General features: G+C 33.7%; 1 protein-coding gene across 1 annotated transcript; it reads right to left on the bottom strand.

Moving 5' to 3' along the window:
• Positions 1-7,185: 7,185 nt before the first annotated feature.
• On the bottom strand, positions 7,186-7,623 carry LOC133285972 (DExH-box ATP-dependent RNA helicase DExH13). Its single transcript, XM_061483299.1, has one exon. It carries the CDS (start codon positions 7,621-7,623, stop codon positions 7,186-7,188), a length of 438 nt encoding a protein of 145 aa, XP_061339283.1.
• Positions 7,624-18,410: the final 10,787 nt, after the last annotated feature.

Genomic DNA, 18,410 nt, shown 5'->3' with positions numbered 1-18,410 from the left:
AAGGTGCCAGCAAGGTATGATGTAATTGAAACTTGCCCCAAGCAACCACACAATTTCCCTTTGTCATAGTGGTGTCCAGTCTATTTTGAATCGAAAGTACTAACTCTATGGTACCAACTACCAAGTGAAGAATGACTCGTGTAGAATTGTACTATTTTTTTTGAACTTATGTATAAGAAGTTAAATCTCACATTGATTATAAATGAACTAAATAAGGATTATATAGTAGTGGGTCCATAATTTTTTATAATAGGAGGCGAAAATAAAATTTTAATTTTATAAATATTATTAAGACAAATAAGAGATATTAATTAGGGTTTATTTTTTCTGTAGTGAATGGAGATAAGTTATCTGCAGTAAGCCTAAACCTACGTCGTTTTAGGACAGAAAACAAGGTATTCTTGTAATTTTAATTTATTTCAAGGTTATAATATTCTTTATCATTATAATTTTTTAATTTTTAATCCCAAAATGATGTTGTTTTGGGAATGAATATAGATAACTTATCTGCATTCATTATTATACTATTATAGAAACATTAAAGCCTATTAACTATTATAATTATTTTTTGGAGAGGGACTAATTATTAGTACTAATAGCCTATTATTTTAAAAAATATATTATTTTATATATAAAAAAAATTATAATGTAGAGTGGGGCAGGTGCGAATGCTCGCTTCTCCCTCGATTCACCCCTACATATAAGTAGAAGGATTCATAAACTTGTCTTTAACATTTTGAATTGAGATATAATATCAAACTCATTTATTGTCATAAATTGCTGCTTAGTCCATTGATCTTCATTATTTATATTATCTTGGACTATGACTTCCATTATTTATATTATCTTGGACTCTGACTTCCATTATTCTTTTAAAGATGGGAAATATTAATCTCCTTTCACATAAGATAACTTCTCTCATGTTCTTTCACTTCGATTTTCGCACCCCGCCTTTTTTCTTTTTTTCTTTTTCTTGTAATGGTGGGACCCACCCAATTTATCTCTACAACATAAGATAACTATCTTGTGTAAAAGGAGACTAATAAAGCCCTTTAAAGATTTTGGCTGTTACTGTAGTGTTTGACCTAAAAACTTATTCTACTCTATATTTACTATAAAAAAAAAATCTATTGTCATTGGTGCCAACCGGCCTAACTCATATATGTAAAAGCTAGGTGCCACCTTGTTCAGATCTCTAAAGCACGGACTCGTTCATTTTTAAAGAATGTGTGTGTCGGACACGTGTCCGACACGTTTCGACACGCGGTCAATATTTTGGGACACGTGGTCAACTCTCTGACACGCTTTTTTGACATGTAGTCAACTTTTTCCGACACGCTCCGACATGTTTTTTTTAGTCTTAATTTTATTTTATTAACTAAAAATAAAAATAAAATTATTTATAAATTAATTTTTTTCTGTTATGAAATTTGACATGAAAAATTAATAAAGTACGAAAAATTATTTTTGTTTATATTTATGTTATGAAATTTGAATATTTGATTGGTTATATGATTATTATAACCAAGAATATTTGCTTTTGGTATGATAAATTACGGCAGCAAGCTCCACTATATAGACCCTGTGGTGTGATAATTTGAGACCACTTTCTTTACGTCCTCATCTATCTACTCAAGACTGGTTGCATCTCGTAGGCTAGAGGCTCTCCTTCCTAGAAAGGTTCGTTTACTCATAATTTCCCTGAGAGTGGAAGAAGTGGAATCAGTGTTAGAAGAAGCATCAGAAGAAGAAAAACTAAAAAGAGAACTAATAGGTATCCCACCCATTTTATGCTTCTTGAAAGGATACCCAGCGAGATATACTACATTCAAAGGAATAAGAGAGAGGTTGGGAGGGATAACGTTAAGGCTGCGAGATGCTCTAGCAGCAGAATGGGGACTTGATTCCGAATTTGAACTATTGGAAATGACAATTGGGATTTTTGACGAGGAAGGAATATGGGAATTAAGGCCAACTCGTTCTGGAAAGCTGCTCTATTGGGATGGAACCCTTGGCAACTCGTGAGATCCCTCATAGTCCCCGCGGGATGAACCTCTAGCTTGCCTAGGGGCCCGAGATAATGATCGACCTCCATAACCCCTCAAGGTAGGAGGAATAGTCCCCTCAAGTTCAGCCTTTTCCCAAGGCGAAATACCTTGCCTGTTAATCACCACTCCCCAGTGCTAATTAACTTGGACGACCTAGGGCTAGGAAATCCTCTCAGTTCAGGGCTCGTAGAGTCTAACCTCTTAGTCATTCTAAAAAATATAGATAAAGGGTGTTCGTCAGGCATTTTTTGAATGATTGGTACACTCCTCACTAATGAAGAAACCAGAATTGAAGAACCCAAGAATGAAGAGTCCAGAAACTAGAAAAGGCTTCAGCTACTTCACATGCAAATGCAAAAGACAAATGTAAGATAAATAGAAACTTGGAACACCCAGATACTATCAGCATTTGAATAAGATGAATGAAGAAACACATCAAAATTTGTATGTGATATTTATACTTTAATCGTTGAAGTTCTTTTGAAAAACACAAGTGCAAAGAACGCCTCACAACGTGTCACGAAAGCAAATTAGCATAAAGCAAGAGAGGCGAATATGGAAGAGAAGAGAGAATAGCTTCAGTGGATGAGGAAACACAAAGACATAACACTTAACGTTCATTCTAAAACCCTTAAGGTTAACTTATGAAAAGTAATTGAAGGGTATATGCGTAATCACACACAAAGACAAAATTGTTTTACAGCAAATAGGACGCGCGTCAGTTGAAGGTTAAAGGGTTAACACTTTAACACACATGTAATGAAGGCAACATTTAATGCTTCTGACAATTAAAATCACATTAACTGTCTCTTTAACGACGAAATGATGGTTTACCGAAACCCACTTAAGTGCAAAAATTATGAATATGTGGCATATCTCGCCACAAGTGGATAAGGATCTCATATGAAGAATGCATCTCACATGAAGAGTACATTTCGCTCCTCATGCTTAAAGGATAAGCAACGAGTTAGGGGACTTCTGATATGGACTTACTACATGCAAGATAAAGGCCCAAATGACCCCAGCGACATAGCCACAAAGACATACCATCCGCAAAGGAGGCATGAATCTCGCTAAATACTTGGCCATCAAGCCAACGTGACTTAACTTGGGAGGAATCATCAATGCCGAGATCAGCAACTCAGGCAAGTTGGCCTCCACCAGGGACCAATGGATGGACGGCAGCTTCAGCTTGCCACCATACCTATTGAGTCTACTACAAAACATAGGCTTGCCCATTAAAGAATAGCCTGAGAGAGACCATCCCTCTCCACCAATGAACGTGAACACCGTCTTATGAAGGATAGTGATAAACACGACGCCTAAGCACTGTAAATACAAAAGCCACTAGCCCAGGTATGATATCTCTCTTTGAATACTTGAACCTCCTTGGATATGAAATTGACTTGAGCGTCAGAGTGTCTTTGCAGGTACCCCCAGTCGCTCTCATACTGCCCAACCACCTCGCAACTCAGTCTACCATCTCGCCTAGCATCTCGGCAACAACTCATCAATCTTTTCTTCTCTTCATTAACATCATTTACCTTCAACTGTGTGTGATTAGACCCAGCCCAATCAGCGTTGGACCGATCAAAATCTAAATTACTTGAAATTGCTTTTGAAATTTAATTACTTTCTGCCATCATATCTAAACTATATATTGTGTTTATAAGTCTGTAACATTGATTTTGTTATTGAAATATGTATATATCTCAAATTTTTAACTCCTAGTTTTAGTTAAGCGCCAACCTAACATTTATTGAAAGGAGAATTGTAGGTGAAACTGGCCTTCCTAGTAAGTCCCCTTCTGCTTTTCTGCTCAAGTGATTGTTATAAGAGAGTGGTTACTATCACGGAGGCACAACACAATGAAGAAATATGAAGACAAGTGTAAGCATTAAATATTGAATAAGTTATAAATATTCCTGCTTCTTGTGATTTTTTTAATATTTTAAGTTTGTATATTAGAAGAGTAATAACTGAAGTGAAAGTTATATGAGAGGATTTTATAGGATAAGTATGAGTGCAGAGACCTGTTAGAGATAGACAGGGAGCGTTACGATGACAGAGTATTTAGGCGAGTTAAAACACAAGTTAGCACAAGACATCACACTCTTGATTCACCTCCCATTGTCGCACACTTTAGCAGAAGCCACCACGCTCTTCCATTGTGTGTATCTTCGAAGTCAAAACGGGGAAAAAGAGAACGGAAATCTATTTTAGAAGAAGAATAAATTCTTGGGGAGGGGGCTGAACCTTTAGCCATCACTGACCCCCGCACTCCGGATTAGTCCCATAGCCGGCTCAAAGAGTCGAAGCTTGTGGAGATACCGGAGAGAAGGTAATTAGGGTTGGGTAACTCCAAGAAAAAAAAAAAAATAACAATTTTTTTATAATTTTTTTTTTTTGATGTTGTGTGAAAGTGAGGGAAAAGGTGATCAAGGACGCACTAACGATAAGAAGAGAATGAGAATTTTTTTAGAAGAACAATAATAACTCTTTTATGCAGTGTTTTAAGAACTCTCGGTGACTAAGTGGGTTCCCGGTTCGAACTACCATTTGGATCAGCTATGCAATAAACTCAGTTTGGACTGGTTAACTCGGCCAGGTCTATGTGGCCCTACGAATTATACGAAACCCGACAAATATGAATGTTTTATAAAATAAAAAAAATTGACACAAACAAACAGCATCGTTTGTGTGTCACCATAAAATCCTAAATCACTCTCATCTCATTGTCCCAGAACTGTTCGCGTTTTGCTCTTAAGTCTCAGCCGAAAATGTGCCTAGATCTCCAGCCGCTGTCCTTCATTCGCGTGGCTGATAGAGTTTCAGAAAGCAATGCTCGTTATTTGAATCGTGCTTCTTCTGAGGTTTTCTTTAAGAGATCGTTATTTGAATTGTTTTGTGGTCTTTCAAATCCAACAAATGTTCAGATGAACTTCGTGCTCCCTTCTGTTCTTCGTGTACGTAGTTTTATGTTATTATTATACATAATATATTGCTATAATTTGCTATTGATTTTGAATAATAAAGTTCAATTTGTTTTTGGGGTTTCATTTTTGTTTTTCTCTCTTTGTTGGATAGGAGAGGGTGGGTTCTGGTTCTTCATTGGAAGAAATTAGCAAAATTTATTTTTTGACTTTTATTTTTATTTTTATTTTATTTCTATTGAAAATACCCAAAAATGTATCAATTGTCTACCTGATCTTTGCTTGTGATTATTTCTCTAATGGAATGAATTTTATGAATAGATATGGGATGATAATGCAGAAACTAAGGATAAGATATATAATATAAGTAATATATTTATATTTTTTTAATATATGAACAATATATCCAGTTGCATCAATAATCCAGTACCTCAACCGAGTCGATAATCGATCCGAGTTTTAAAACATTGTTTTAAGAGAAGCGCAAGAATAGGTTTTGCAATTTTTATTTTTATCTTTTTTATTTAGGTTTTGCAGATTTTAGAAAAAACGAAAACGACATGAGTTTTGGAGGCATCACATGAGAGTAACGGATTTGGATGCCACTCTTAACATATATGCGTAATTATTTAAGTAATATAATTTAATTAGGTTAATTGTTTGAATTAAAAGTAGAAGATGGTTTTTTGAAGAGGGGTATAAGGTGCTAAATTGTAATTTAGCCAATAAAAAATATTCTTGAAAGATTATACTATCCCGAATGCACTCTCTCTTCAATTCTCTTTGCAGTCTCAGCATTGGCATTGCTTGACAATTGGTCACCAATGATTCTCTTTTCTTCCAATCAATCAAATACATTATTTGTACTTCATTTGAATATAACACATTTTGGGTTTTAGAATTTCAGAATTTGCTGCAATTTGACTTTTCTTTGATAAAAACACAAGTTGATTATCTAGTACTTTTTTCAAAATAAATAAATAAAATTTGCTCAATTAATCTAATGCTTTTGATTCGGAAGGCCAAGACTTATTATACATCGCCATTCTAATCTCTCAAGATGATTTTCAATTTTTCATCAAGTATGTTACTATTTCCAAGACTTCTGCAGAATGACCTTAAAAAGAATTAGAATTATATGGTAGAATTGTGAGGGCTAAAATTTACTTTAGACAAGAAAGATATATTCAGAATTATTAAATACATTTTCAAAACAATTATAACGAATGAAAGAAACTTTCAAAAACATCCTCTAAAATATTAAAAGCTAACAGATCATACTTTTGAATTTAACTTGCAATAGCATTACCAATTGTAGTATTTCAAAAAATCTAATTCCGAGGAGTGTTATTTTCATATTATACTACAGTGACATAACTATCCCAAAGCAAAAAAACCAAAAAACAAGAAAGAAGGTAACCTATCCACTTTGCTTCCTAATGCTACCACTAATGCCCCGCTGGCTACAGTGTTCCAATAAGCAACCTACAGTGCTAGTTCCTATTGCTGCAAATACTTCCTTGCCTGCCACAATGTACAATTGTAAGCATCTAATTACTTCTCAATCAACAAGTAAATTCCAAATGAGGATTAGGTGTAGTGCATACCAGAAGAAGACATAATCTTCAACAGGGAAGTAATATCCTTCCATACCATTTGCAGATTCATAAAACTGTAAAGGATACAAATTTTATCAAGTCCAGAACCAACGAGCGCTAAGTAATGCCAAATAACAGTTATCATGAAAGGATCAAAATTTTGGCATGAAGGGATGGCAATGCTAAATTCGTTGTATATGCCAGGCAAAAGATGATTAAAGAAAAGAGCACGCAAGAGAAATCTAGAGTATCCATTTCCCAAGAGCCAAATAATATTTCAGTAAAAGCTGAACAGATACCCTAGGTTTAATTTCGATAATATAGGCTAATAGCAAACAAATATCTCAAATTTACTAAAAGGAGGTTCCTATGGAGTCTGGCAATCATTCAAGCAATTATCAAGATATCAGACAGACATTATTGGCAGTATGAGTGTAAGAATCTAGAATGTTACACGTCAATAAAAGTTTTATAATAAACTCATGGATATTTTGATTCCAATGCACCAAATTGAAGGATGGACCAATGCATGTTGGCGCTGTACAAAAGGAACAACGTTGCATCCTTTCAATTTTGATAAGAGGCTGTGACCAGAAAACTACCTTTTCAGTCTCTGCCATAATACTCATCACCGCCATCTGCTTCCTTAACATCAACAGTGAAACCATACTCCTGATCACAACCCAGGTATGAATCACACATGAAATAAAGTGCATAGGAGTTCTTTCCAGCATCAGCAGGAGCAGCAAACTCCAGCTTGGCTTTTAACTTCCACTGCAGGGAAACCCGTTTAATGGCAAGCAACAAGTTGGTTTTCGTATCACCAACAACAAGCCACCATCCTTCTTCCTTGGCTTTTGGATACCTGGGAGCATCAACAGGTCCTAGTTCGGTCTTACTCTCAAGATCCCGCTCAAGAGTAACCTGTATTGTGATATCCTCCCCAGCCCGCACATTGTCACTATCCAACACCTCATACGACAAATCAATATTAGGGAAACGATTGCAAAATTGGGCAATATCCAACAACTGTAAATCTGGCATGCCCAACAATTCACGGCTCTCGTATGGTGAATCTGTATATCCGGATATTGCATATCCGAATATGGACAGTGAGATATCCGGATATTGCATATCCGGATATGGTCTCGAGGAATATCCGGATATTGTGGGATTTTGCAGAACAGTAATTGTGATGTGTGTACAGTAGGCTATTGGGGGTTTGTGGACCCTAGTTTGATGAAGTTGAACTTCTGTATTTAATGGATTAAGCCAGAATCATGTGATTAAGGGCTTGTGGCTTTGTTAGAAACTTTAAGACTTGAAAACGTAATGAAAAGGCGTTGTCTTTAATTTGTATGCATGTGGTACATGTTTATTGATTTATATTTGGTCCATATCAGATTGTGATCTGCTGTGATTGGACTTTGAGCTTGTGGCATTGGATAGCTAGCTTAGAGGTAAGCTTTCGTGTCCTCGGTTTAGCCATGTTGTGGTTCCACCATGTCCCATGGGGATATGGTATATGCATGCTGTGTTACATGCTTTTGATGTTTTCGAAATGCTGTTGAGCTATTGTATGTTAGTGCCTTGTTGATATGCATGGAGGTGTTCCACCTATACGGTAAGCCTGAGTGTGTAGAACATACAATAGGGTGAGACTGTGGGTGAGGTGCAAGCGGTGTTCCTTGTACTACATGTAGGGAATAGACGTATTTCTACATTTCTCTGGCCAGTAGATAGTGATTACACACATGTCATAGATATCTGTTGCACTACATAGTTTTGGAACTGAGAATGATATAAATGTTTTTAGAACTTATATTGCACATGTAAGTGAACTTGGGGTGGAAGATCCTTGAAGACCTCTTGTCTTACTGAGATTTCTAGTTTAGAGATCTCACCCCACGTTTGGGGAATGCTTATTTCAGGGTCAGGTAATGTTGAGACCTCAGGCGGCAGGAGGCCAGAGCTGAGTTAGAGTGCTGTTATATTATGCTGCCATGATTGGATGCTGGATTTGCATGCTGCTTTTATGCTTATAGCTTCAGTTTATGTTTTGGAGTTTTATGTTGAGACTTGTTGTTTACTATGTTTATTTGGTGAGCATGGGGATTGTCCATGACACATAGTATTGTTATGTCTTGATTATGTCTTGAGTCTTTTGGAGTTGTAATAATGTATCAGGATATTGTCCGGATTACTTGATGTAATGTCGTGATTTAGATACACACTTTATTTATATATTGATGTATTTAAGTAGATGTCTTATTGCAATTTACATATAGGCGATATTTTATGAAATTGATTAAGTAATCAAGTTGGTAATTGATAATGATGTCATAATTGAAAAGAAAAAGAATATTCCGCATTTTTTATTAAGCACCACTTAATACGATGTAATGTTAATATTCCGGGTATACACGGGGTGTTACAAAAGGCTCTAAGACCGAGCTTTTAAATTGGAGCCTGAGACCTTTTTATTAAATGAGCTTTTATACAAGTTCAAGCCTGGTGCTAACAATCAAATTTAGACAGACATGTAAGCTCAAGTCTTCACGAGCCGAGTCAAAAGTCACTGATTCGTTTAGCACCCCTAATTAAAACGGAACATATATGGCCCTGCCGATGTGGATTAGGGCTAATGACCCTTAATAATAAAGATTTATATAAGTCAAAAGTTTTATGGACTAGAATTAATTGTGAACCATTTAAAATTATAATTTTATTAAAAAAATTTCATATTTAATAAATTAAATATTATTTTAATAAATAAATATTTAACATTTTCTTAAATTATTATACATATTATAAATTTTTATTACTTTATTTTTAATTTGTACACAAATATACAAATGAAAATATAAAACAAAATTTTAATATAAGTAGAAATTTAGTCATTGCATTTAATAAATTCGTTGTTAAAATACGTCATAGAAATTTAGCTATTACATTTACTAATAAATTCATGGTTTGAGGGGGTGTATGAAGGATATTATAGTCTTTTTGTATTGAGGATATTCTTTTCTATTTTTGTTACCAATATTGTTAAAATTGTGCAAAAAATCATAGAATCGTACGATCCTATGATTTTTTTTCTATCAATGCTCCAGATCATGAATGGGATCGTTCTCCTTTGAGAACGAACGAGATTGACGAGAAAAAACGTGAAATCGGTGGAATCATTCAATCATAGCATTCCATCAATTGTGAAAAAAAAACCACATCAAAAAATTTAACATATGACCCAAAAGTTTAACTCGCATTGGCGATGCTACAACCAGCTAACCTCCATCTACCTGTCGCTCTTGCTCACCGAAGTATCCTTCTTCTTCTTCTTCCGTTTCCAATTCTGAGTCTTGCGCTACGGCTCCGAAGAAGATTAAGGTTAAACATATGATAATGGAGAAGGTGAGGAGTTGTTCGAGTTCCGTGACCAACGATGGATCTCTGGTGACGAAGAAGTGGCGGAGAAATGTTGAGCCGGTGGAGGATGAGGTGTTTGTGAAATGGAGCACAAAAGCAAAAGAACTCGAGAGAGAAACAAAGTTGAATGATTAAATTTCAAGGTTTGAGATAAAGCCAAAGTGGTTTGTTTAATATTATTTGAATATTTAATAGATCTTATTTTATTTTTTGTGAAATTGTCTGCACTTTTTTCCTCCTAAATATTAATTTTTGCTTTTCAATTTTTTTTCTTAATTATTAAATTTTTAAAATTGAAAAACTTTATATATATATATATATATAATTTTTTTATAATTAAAATTAGGAATGTAAATACTTAATATATTATTTTTATAATTAAAATTAAAAATGTATGATTTTACGATCTGTCAATTTCACGGTTTTACAATTTTGTCATCTTTTTAAGATCTCGATCTTAACAACTTTGCTTGTTACGCTCGTAAATTTGGAAAATTCATGACAACTTACTAAAACAAGTAGTCTATAAAAGCACTTATGACCCATCATCAGAACAGTGACTTTATACTTCTAGCACTTTTATTTTAAAAATATTGTCCACCATCTGGTCTCAGTATGCATAAACATTTGTAGGTTGACAGTAATCACACACAATGTATACATGCTTAATCAAATATCAAATTGTCATGGATAATATTATTTATATTACTGGTTATATCAAGTATTAAATATTTTTACCGTATTAAAATAGAATAAGTATGTAGCTTCATTTACTCTTCTATAAAAAAGAACAAATGTCATTCTTTAACTTCACTTCTTTTTAATTTTACATTTAAATTATTTTGAATAAATAATACATATCTTTTTTTAATTGAAAATATTTCTTCTTAATTAATATTTTGTAAAATTTTAAAATTAATTATGCATATCAGTCTTATAATATTAAATATATCTTAATTTATATTTTTAAAATTTCTGTAAATAAAAAAATATGTGTGTAATTCATGAATCATTTACTAATGTTAACGCATTCATGAATTGTTCTCAGAGAATAATCAATAAAGCTCGATGTCTCACATTGTAGGCTTCAAATGCTCAATTTATAAGTGGATATGGTTCCATGTGTTTGACCCCAATGGATAATGTTGCTCGTCTTAGTCGCTCCATTGGAACACTTCTTTCATATGCTTGTTTATATCGACGATTAATTTGTCGTCTCCTTTATATCACAACCACACGTTCAGATTTATGATTCGCACTTAAACAATGAGTCAATAAGTTGCTTCACCGCTTGAGTCCAGCTGCGGAGCCACGTTCTATTTGGGTGTGGCATCAGCCTGACTTAAATTTTAACAAATTATATTTATCATGTATAATTATATAATTAATTATAATTTGGCCCAGTCTAAAATTGTAATTTGGTCCGGGCTAAAATTCGTGATTTGGCCCTATCAAAAAATTAAAATATATTTGGTGAGATATTTGAGTAAGTTATGTGTTCTATTTCTATTTATATAAAAAAAAATTAAAATATAGGGAAAACTTCAAAAAAAACTCCTATAACTTTCTTCATAATCATTTACTCTCTCTCCAAAATTTTGAATCATTTATCCTCCTGACTTAAAGTTTTTTTTTATCATTTACCCCCTAAGTTAGGGGGTAAATGATAAAAAAAACTTTAAGTCAGAGAAGTAAGTGATAAATTTTTTAAATAAGAATGTAAATGATTCAAAAACTTTGTGAGGGGGTAAGTGATAATTAAGAAAACTAAAAGGGATTTTTTTGAAGTTTTTCCTAAAATATATTCAATAAAATTTAAAAATATTATATTTTTTTTTATGCTTCCTGCTCAAGTGTTTTGTATTTAATATAATTTAAATATATTATGATATGAACTAACTAAAATTAAGAAAAATAAATACACATATAATTTTTTGGCCCGGGCTCCGGTTGGAGCCTGACTCCACCACTGCGCTTGACACTCATAAACAAGCTTGTGAACACTTAATTTTGTCCTAAATATCTTAAAATAATAATAATAATAAAATAAACTTTAAATTGCGATCCCCTATTTTTTTAAAATAAAAATAAAAATAAAATAAAGGTCGTAATTAAATAACAAAAATTAAATAAATAAGAAAAGAATGAAAAAAGAAAACTGCCCCTAATATTACTTGCATCGTGAGCAGAGAAACCATCTTTCTCTCTTTTCCTAAGCTGACTTCATATTGTAATTTCAAGAGGAAAGCTCTGTACAAGAGATCGCCACTGCAAAAGGGTTCTCCACTGGCATACGTTTTGGGCACAAAGCTATTTCACTGGTATGCATTACACACTTTGCTAAAAAGGAAGATATCAAGTAGACAAAATAAGAATGGTTCAGAGATGAATGTATAGCAGCAGAGGAGCAGTGCATTAAAATGGAGTTTGGAGAAGACCCATACTCAATTCAGCAAGGCTCCTCCATATGTCATATGCGAGAACCTGAGTCCTCCTTTTTACCTCTCAGATAATGTAGTAAAGTTTGGTTCTTTTTTTTATCCTATAAAGCTAACGAAAAGATGCAGAACAAAGGGAGTAACACTGGTTTTTAAGGGGGGAGGGGGGGGGCATGAATAAGTTTAAAAATAGAGATCAAACGAAAAAAGAGAAGGACAGAAAGAAAAAAAAGAGAGGAATGTTAGAAATTTTATAATAACAGTAAATACCTTTTTTGGTCCTTAGAAAATTTCACGATACCCGCTTTAATCCCTAGCAAATAAAAAGGTCCATCGTGGTCCCTAAAAAATTCAAAATGGACCAATTTAGTTGAAATCGTGGTCCCTCATAAATTCAAAAAAGACCCATACTAGTCCTTAAAAGGACTAAAATGGGTCCATTTTGAATTTTTTAGGGACCACAATGGACCTTTTTATTTGTTAGGGACTAAAGCAGGTATCGTGAAATTTGCTGAGGATCGAAAATGGTATTTACTCTTATAATAATCATGAACTTCAATCGATTGTAGTTTTTCTTGTTTTAATAAAAACAGATTAAGTCATGATTCATATGGGGAGCAGTATAAAGCCTATTTAATTAAGTGATCCTTTTGATTTGGGCTTGGATATCTGTAAACTAATTAGTGTGGGTAACAATGTAGGCCTAACTCATAGGCCCATGATGGGAAGGGGACTAGGGTTAATAAATTTGGCTAGGTCCCCTCTGCGTTCACAACGTCTTAGAAAACCGTTACTCCACAACTCGCCCCATCGACGGTTGTAACCAGGGAGTGGTGTGAATTGCAAAGGAAGATCTTGATCCTTCAACCTTTGCAGGAATACCGGAGCAAGCACTGCAACTGAGATATCAAGAAGAATCATGTCGTCAACAAGTAAGCTTAAATTCTTTTGGTGTTCTAAAATCATATAATCATATTTTATGAAATTTCTTACAGGGAGGAGTTCGAAAAAAAAATGAAGAGATTTTGAAGATGCGAAGGGAAACTAGAAAGCATCTAAAAATTTTCTACAATCTTCAACTACTATCAACTCCACAACCTCCTTCATCACATTCGTCCAAAAACGTGAAATACCAAAAACCCAAGGTTTCATCCCCTGCCACAGTCATTATTGGAAGATTGTCCACCACCATGCTACATCATCCAAAGCTCACACAATCTCTACCATACCTTCGTCGTCAACTGCTGCAAGTTTCTCCATTACCATCGTGAGGACCTTCACTTGATTAAGTAAGTTGTTGTTGTGTTAAAATATTAAATTGCCTCTCTTGTTGATTGATCTGGAACAAGGGCGGAGGGAGGGGGTGCTTGGGCGGCCGCCCCCTCCCTAAAATTTGAAGAATTTTTTTTTTTTTACGCTAGACTGCACTTCTTCCTTCTCATCTAGCAGTGGTCTCTATTTTTACGCTATCATTTGTTGAAGAACTTGTTTTCTCATCTGCATCGCATTCCCTTCTTCAGTTGGTTTATAAGTTATAGTTTCATCATGCTTCTCAAATTCAGATTCTGTTGTATCCTCATCAAGCAATCCCATTAGCAGTTCCGCACTACATTCCCCATCTTCAGCTTGTATTTCCTTTTTAGAAATACAAACCTCTCTTTTGGTGGTGACCCAACAGTTTTCAATGAGCTTCACGTTTCCTACACCAGTTTCCCCTCTAGGTATTCCTCAACAGGTTTTGTTCTTTGCTATTCTCCCTCCTCTTTCATCTGGGTCATTCTGGTTAGAGCTCAAAATCATGAAAATCAATTCATTTTTCAAAAGGGTTGTTCTGGGTTGCTTTTGTTTTATTTTGTTATTTTGTATTCTAAAATTGGTAATTTTTTTATGTTGTTTTTTCATTTTTTTGTGTTTTACTCATGGTTCATTTTCTTGCAATAGTCCCTTTTGAATATATTTGAAATAGTCTAGATTGAGAAAGTTATTAACTTATTCAAATTTGAGATTGAAACTAGTTGTGGAGTTGAAGTATCGCGCCTCTGTGAAAATTTAATGGAGATTAGTGAGATTCTACTTATGATTTTTGCTTCAATTTTATTTTTATGTTAGGTTGTTGTAGTTAAATGTGCCTAAAATTTATTGGAGATTAGTTTTTTTGTTTTCTAAAAATCAGTTCTTTTGTGTGTGTACATTTTTATCCCCCACCCATGAATTTCTGGCCCCGCCACTGATCTGAAGTCTCTATGGATATAATATGGAGAAATATTGTGATCCCATTTAATGGTGGACCCTAAACATATACGCTGGAGCATAGTTGGAATGTTGAAGGAACAAGTTGAACCATATTATATCAATTTATTATCTCTTGATCTAAGCCACATGTGATGTGCATCATGAATTTCTGTCTATTTTATTTGTTGCATGTGTCATTAGGAAGCCACGTGTTAACTTGGGTGCATGAGTTTTTGTCCTATATTAGTTGTTGTCTTTGTGATGTATGATAGAATTAATTAATATGCAATATTTTTCCAGAAGTTATCAGAAACATCAAATGCTAAAAACGTGATTAAAATAATATTGTTAGAAAATATCACATGCAAAATTCCCTTTTGATGAAACACACTTGCGGATGTAGCTATGCTGTTTACTGATTGTAATTCTTATGAAATGAATATTTTAATATTTTATAGGTTATCAAACTTTAGCTTTTTGGTCTAGCAACATACACATTCACGATGCAATGTTGCCATATTTCAATGATTTAATATTTTAACATTGCAATGTTGCCATATGCTTTTGGTCTATGTACTTTTACACTCACGAAGCAATGTTACCTTTTTTTTTAATTCATTTCTCTTTCTTTACATTATATTAATGATGGCAACATAAAACTTTGGTTTTTTTCTTTATTCTTTTTACTGTAATATGTCAACATTTCCGTCTATATTGGGATTCGGTTTGTTTTTTTTATGCTTTGAAGTTTTTTTTTTTCTTCCTTCGTATTTTTAGCCAATCTGATTATTGTTATTATTATTATTATTATTATTATTATTATTATTATGTAGTTGATATGAAAATAAATCACAAGTTATATTTATAGTAAAAGGAGGGATTAGCTGAGCCGTGACGGCTTGTTAATCCCATTATTTTTAGAATCATTTTGACTGTGACAGTCTAGTGATTTTAAATTATTTTAGAAATAATAAAAAATAAACAAATAATTATAATTTTAAGTTAAAATTATTGATTTTGGGTTAATTTAGAACATAAAGAATAAATTAGATCATTTTGTTATTAATTAAAAAGGGAGTTAACTGAGTCGTGACGGCTTATTAGATCGAAATATTTTTTTTGGGTCATTTTGGCTAGGATAGCTTGGTGATCCATGACTCGTAATAAAATTATAATATTAAAATTGTTATATATGGATTAGCTGGGTTAAGACAACTTGTTAATCCTACATCTTGCTTGGATCATTTTGGTTGGGACAACCTGATAATCCGGGAACATCGAATACAATCAAATGAATTTTTCCAAAATTAAAATCAATAAACAAACAAATATTTTCCTAAAGAACGACGTAGCTTTGATTTCTTCACTGCACCGGAGGATAAGTCGGAGCGAAATTCTTTTTGTCAAGCTAAAATAAAATCTTAATATTTTAGTCTTCTTTCTTCTTAAATAATCATATTTATTTTAAGGGATAAAGCAAATATTTTTTAAAATCTATTAATAAATTCGCACAATTAACTTAAGGTAACCGTTTTTAAACAGATGTATCAGGGATGCAGTGGGATCAAGTTTCCACCCTTCCATGTCCATAATTAGACTCCCGAACTTTGACCTAAAATTTTAAAAGACTAGTTTGTAATAAAAGATTTTTTTATTTTTCCAAATTAAATAAAATTGGTGACGACTCCATTGTTTTAATTTTTAAATTTCAGGTTGTTACAAAGCTGCTCATTGGGTTTTAAGGTCTTGCTCAAGAGCGCTATAGTTATGGACTCGCCCAAGAATGATAATTCCTCTCATCTAGAGGAGGAGAAACAAGCACCAACCCTGGACTTTCACTCGGGTGAAGAAAAAAGGGATTTGTAGGATTTATGTAGAAATTCGGAAGAAGATGGTTTGGATTCGCCATGAATTCCAAAGAAAAACACAATGAACAGCAAAGAAAGGTGCGAATAAGAGAATCAGCCAAAGATTAAGTAATGAAATTTGATACATCTTATGAGATAAGCTTAGCATGCAGAGAAAATGAGAGAAGCGAACAAGAATTGGAAGTGAGAAAAATTATGTATATTCATCAATGATCTAAGAAGTACAACATCAAAAGCTATATACTGTAGTGACTAGCTAAGTTCCAAGCTAACAAGCTAATCGATTTCAAACAGACTGATAACTGAACATAGCAAACTCAATTTAACTAAACTAACTAGTTTTAACGATTAAGTTAGCTTTATCAGATAAGTTAAATTTAGTCTCCTGATGGGCTGAGTCCATTAAGCATTGATGGGCCAAATCTACTGGGCCCGGTAACATATACATCAAAGGTGTGCTTGCTATGATTTTCTCTCCTTCGAACTCGAACCTTAATGTTAATGCATTTGCATTTTCTGATTGGGCTTGTTGCCTTGATACTCGTCATTCATCTCAGGCATGTACATTTTTGTTGGCTTTTCTCTAATAGCTTGGCGTTCAAAGAAACAATCAACAATGTCGCGTTCTTCTGAATCATAGTACTAAGCCCTTGCATCATTCTCGTGTGAGCTCTAATGGTTGAAACACTTGTTTCAGGACCTTCCACGAAGGCTCCAAGCAGATAGAAATATATGGCCATGTTACTCGTGAACGTATTCTCTCTAGTCTTCATCTTTTTCTTGTGCCTTCCTCTGACCAGTTAGCTGACGTGTTCACCAAAGCATTACCAACAACGTCTTTTCAGTCAACCATTTCCAAGTTGGGTCTTCTCAACATACATGGCCTAACTTGTGAGGTATTAAGCCTCAGTGGCCAAAAATAATTCGAGCCTGATGATCAAACTTAGCCCAACGATCAAGTTCAACCTAAGTCTTTAAAGACATATAGTTATAACAGTAGTCACTGTAAGAACCTGCACCGTTAAATTAGGAATTTAATTAATTAATTATAAGATTAATAAGATAATTCTATAATTGACCCTAATAATTATGGGAAGACTTAAATAATTATGGTAAGTGATTAATAATGTTGAAAGTCGCTTTTCTGACGAAAAATGCATATACTGGTTCTGCTTCGCGGTATAAGTGCGTATCGGTGAAGTATCTCGAAAAATTATAATACATGCATGAATATTCTTAGATTAATATTTAGGACAGGAATATCAAGTTTGAAGTCAAAATAATGAGAACTGGTGTCAAAACTAATATTGTCAGCGTAAAAATGCGTACCGAAAAAGTGTTGCGAAAAAAAATAAAATAAAAATATGAAAATTCGTAGAAAAATATCTAGGTTAAGAATCTAAAATTTTGGAGCTAAACGAAAAGTGAAACCAATTAAACTAATACTGCTAGTTTAACTTAAGTGACAATATAAATAGAAAAGGGATCAAAACCCTAAGCTTTTAAAACAACTTAGTCGTTGCTAGTTGTGGCTGCCATTGGGGTCTTCTTGGAGACTCAGTTTTCTCCCTTGAAGAGTCTTCAAAGTTTTCACCTTTCTCTTCTTCTTCTCCATTGAAATACCACTCAACCATTAAAGCTCTAGTCTTGTTGAAGGAGAAACCATTGTTGAAGGTTTTGAGTGTTTTCTCAACCCCTAAAGCTTTCATTTTTCTGTTCTAAAAAGGAATCAAGGTAAACTTAACTATCCTTTTGTGAATCCATAATTTTAAATATAATCTTTGTTATATGTTACTGTTGATTCATAACTCATATTAATTTAAAAATCATTAGCATATGTTACTGTTATTGGGCGTTATCTCTGTAG

The sequence above is a fragment of the Gastrolobium bilobum genome, unplaced genomic scaffold (genome assembly GCF_033153095.1).
Source record: "Gastrolobium bilobum isolate Gb01-03AN ecotype WA unplaced genomic scaffold, APGP_CSIRO_Gbil_v1 utg4364, whole genome shotgun sequence".
Classification (NCBI taxonomy): domain Eukaryota; kingdom Viridiplantae; phylum Streptophyta; class Magnoliopsida; order Fabales; family Fabaceae; genus Gastrolobium; species Gastrolobium bilobum.
This window is presented reverse-complemented; position numbering and strand designations above follow the sequence as displayed.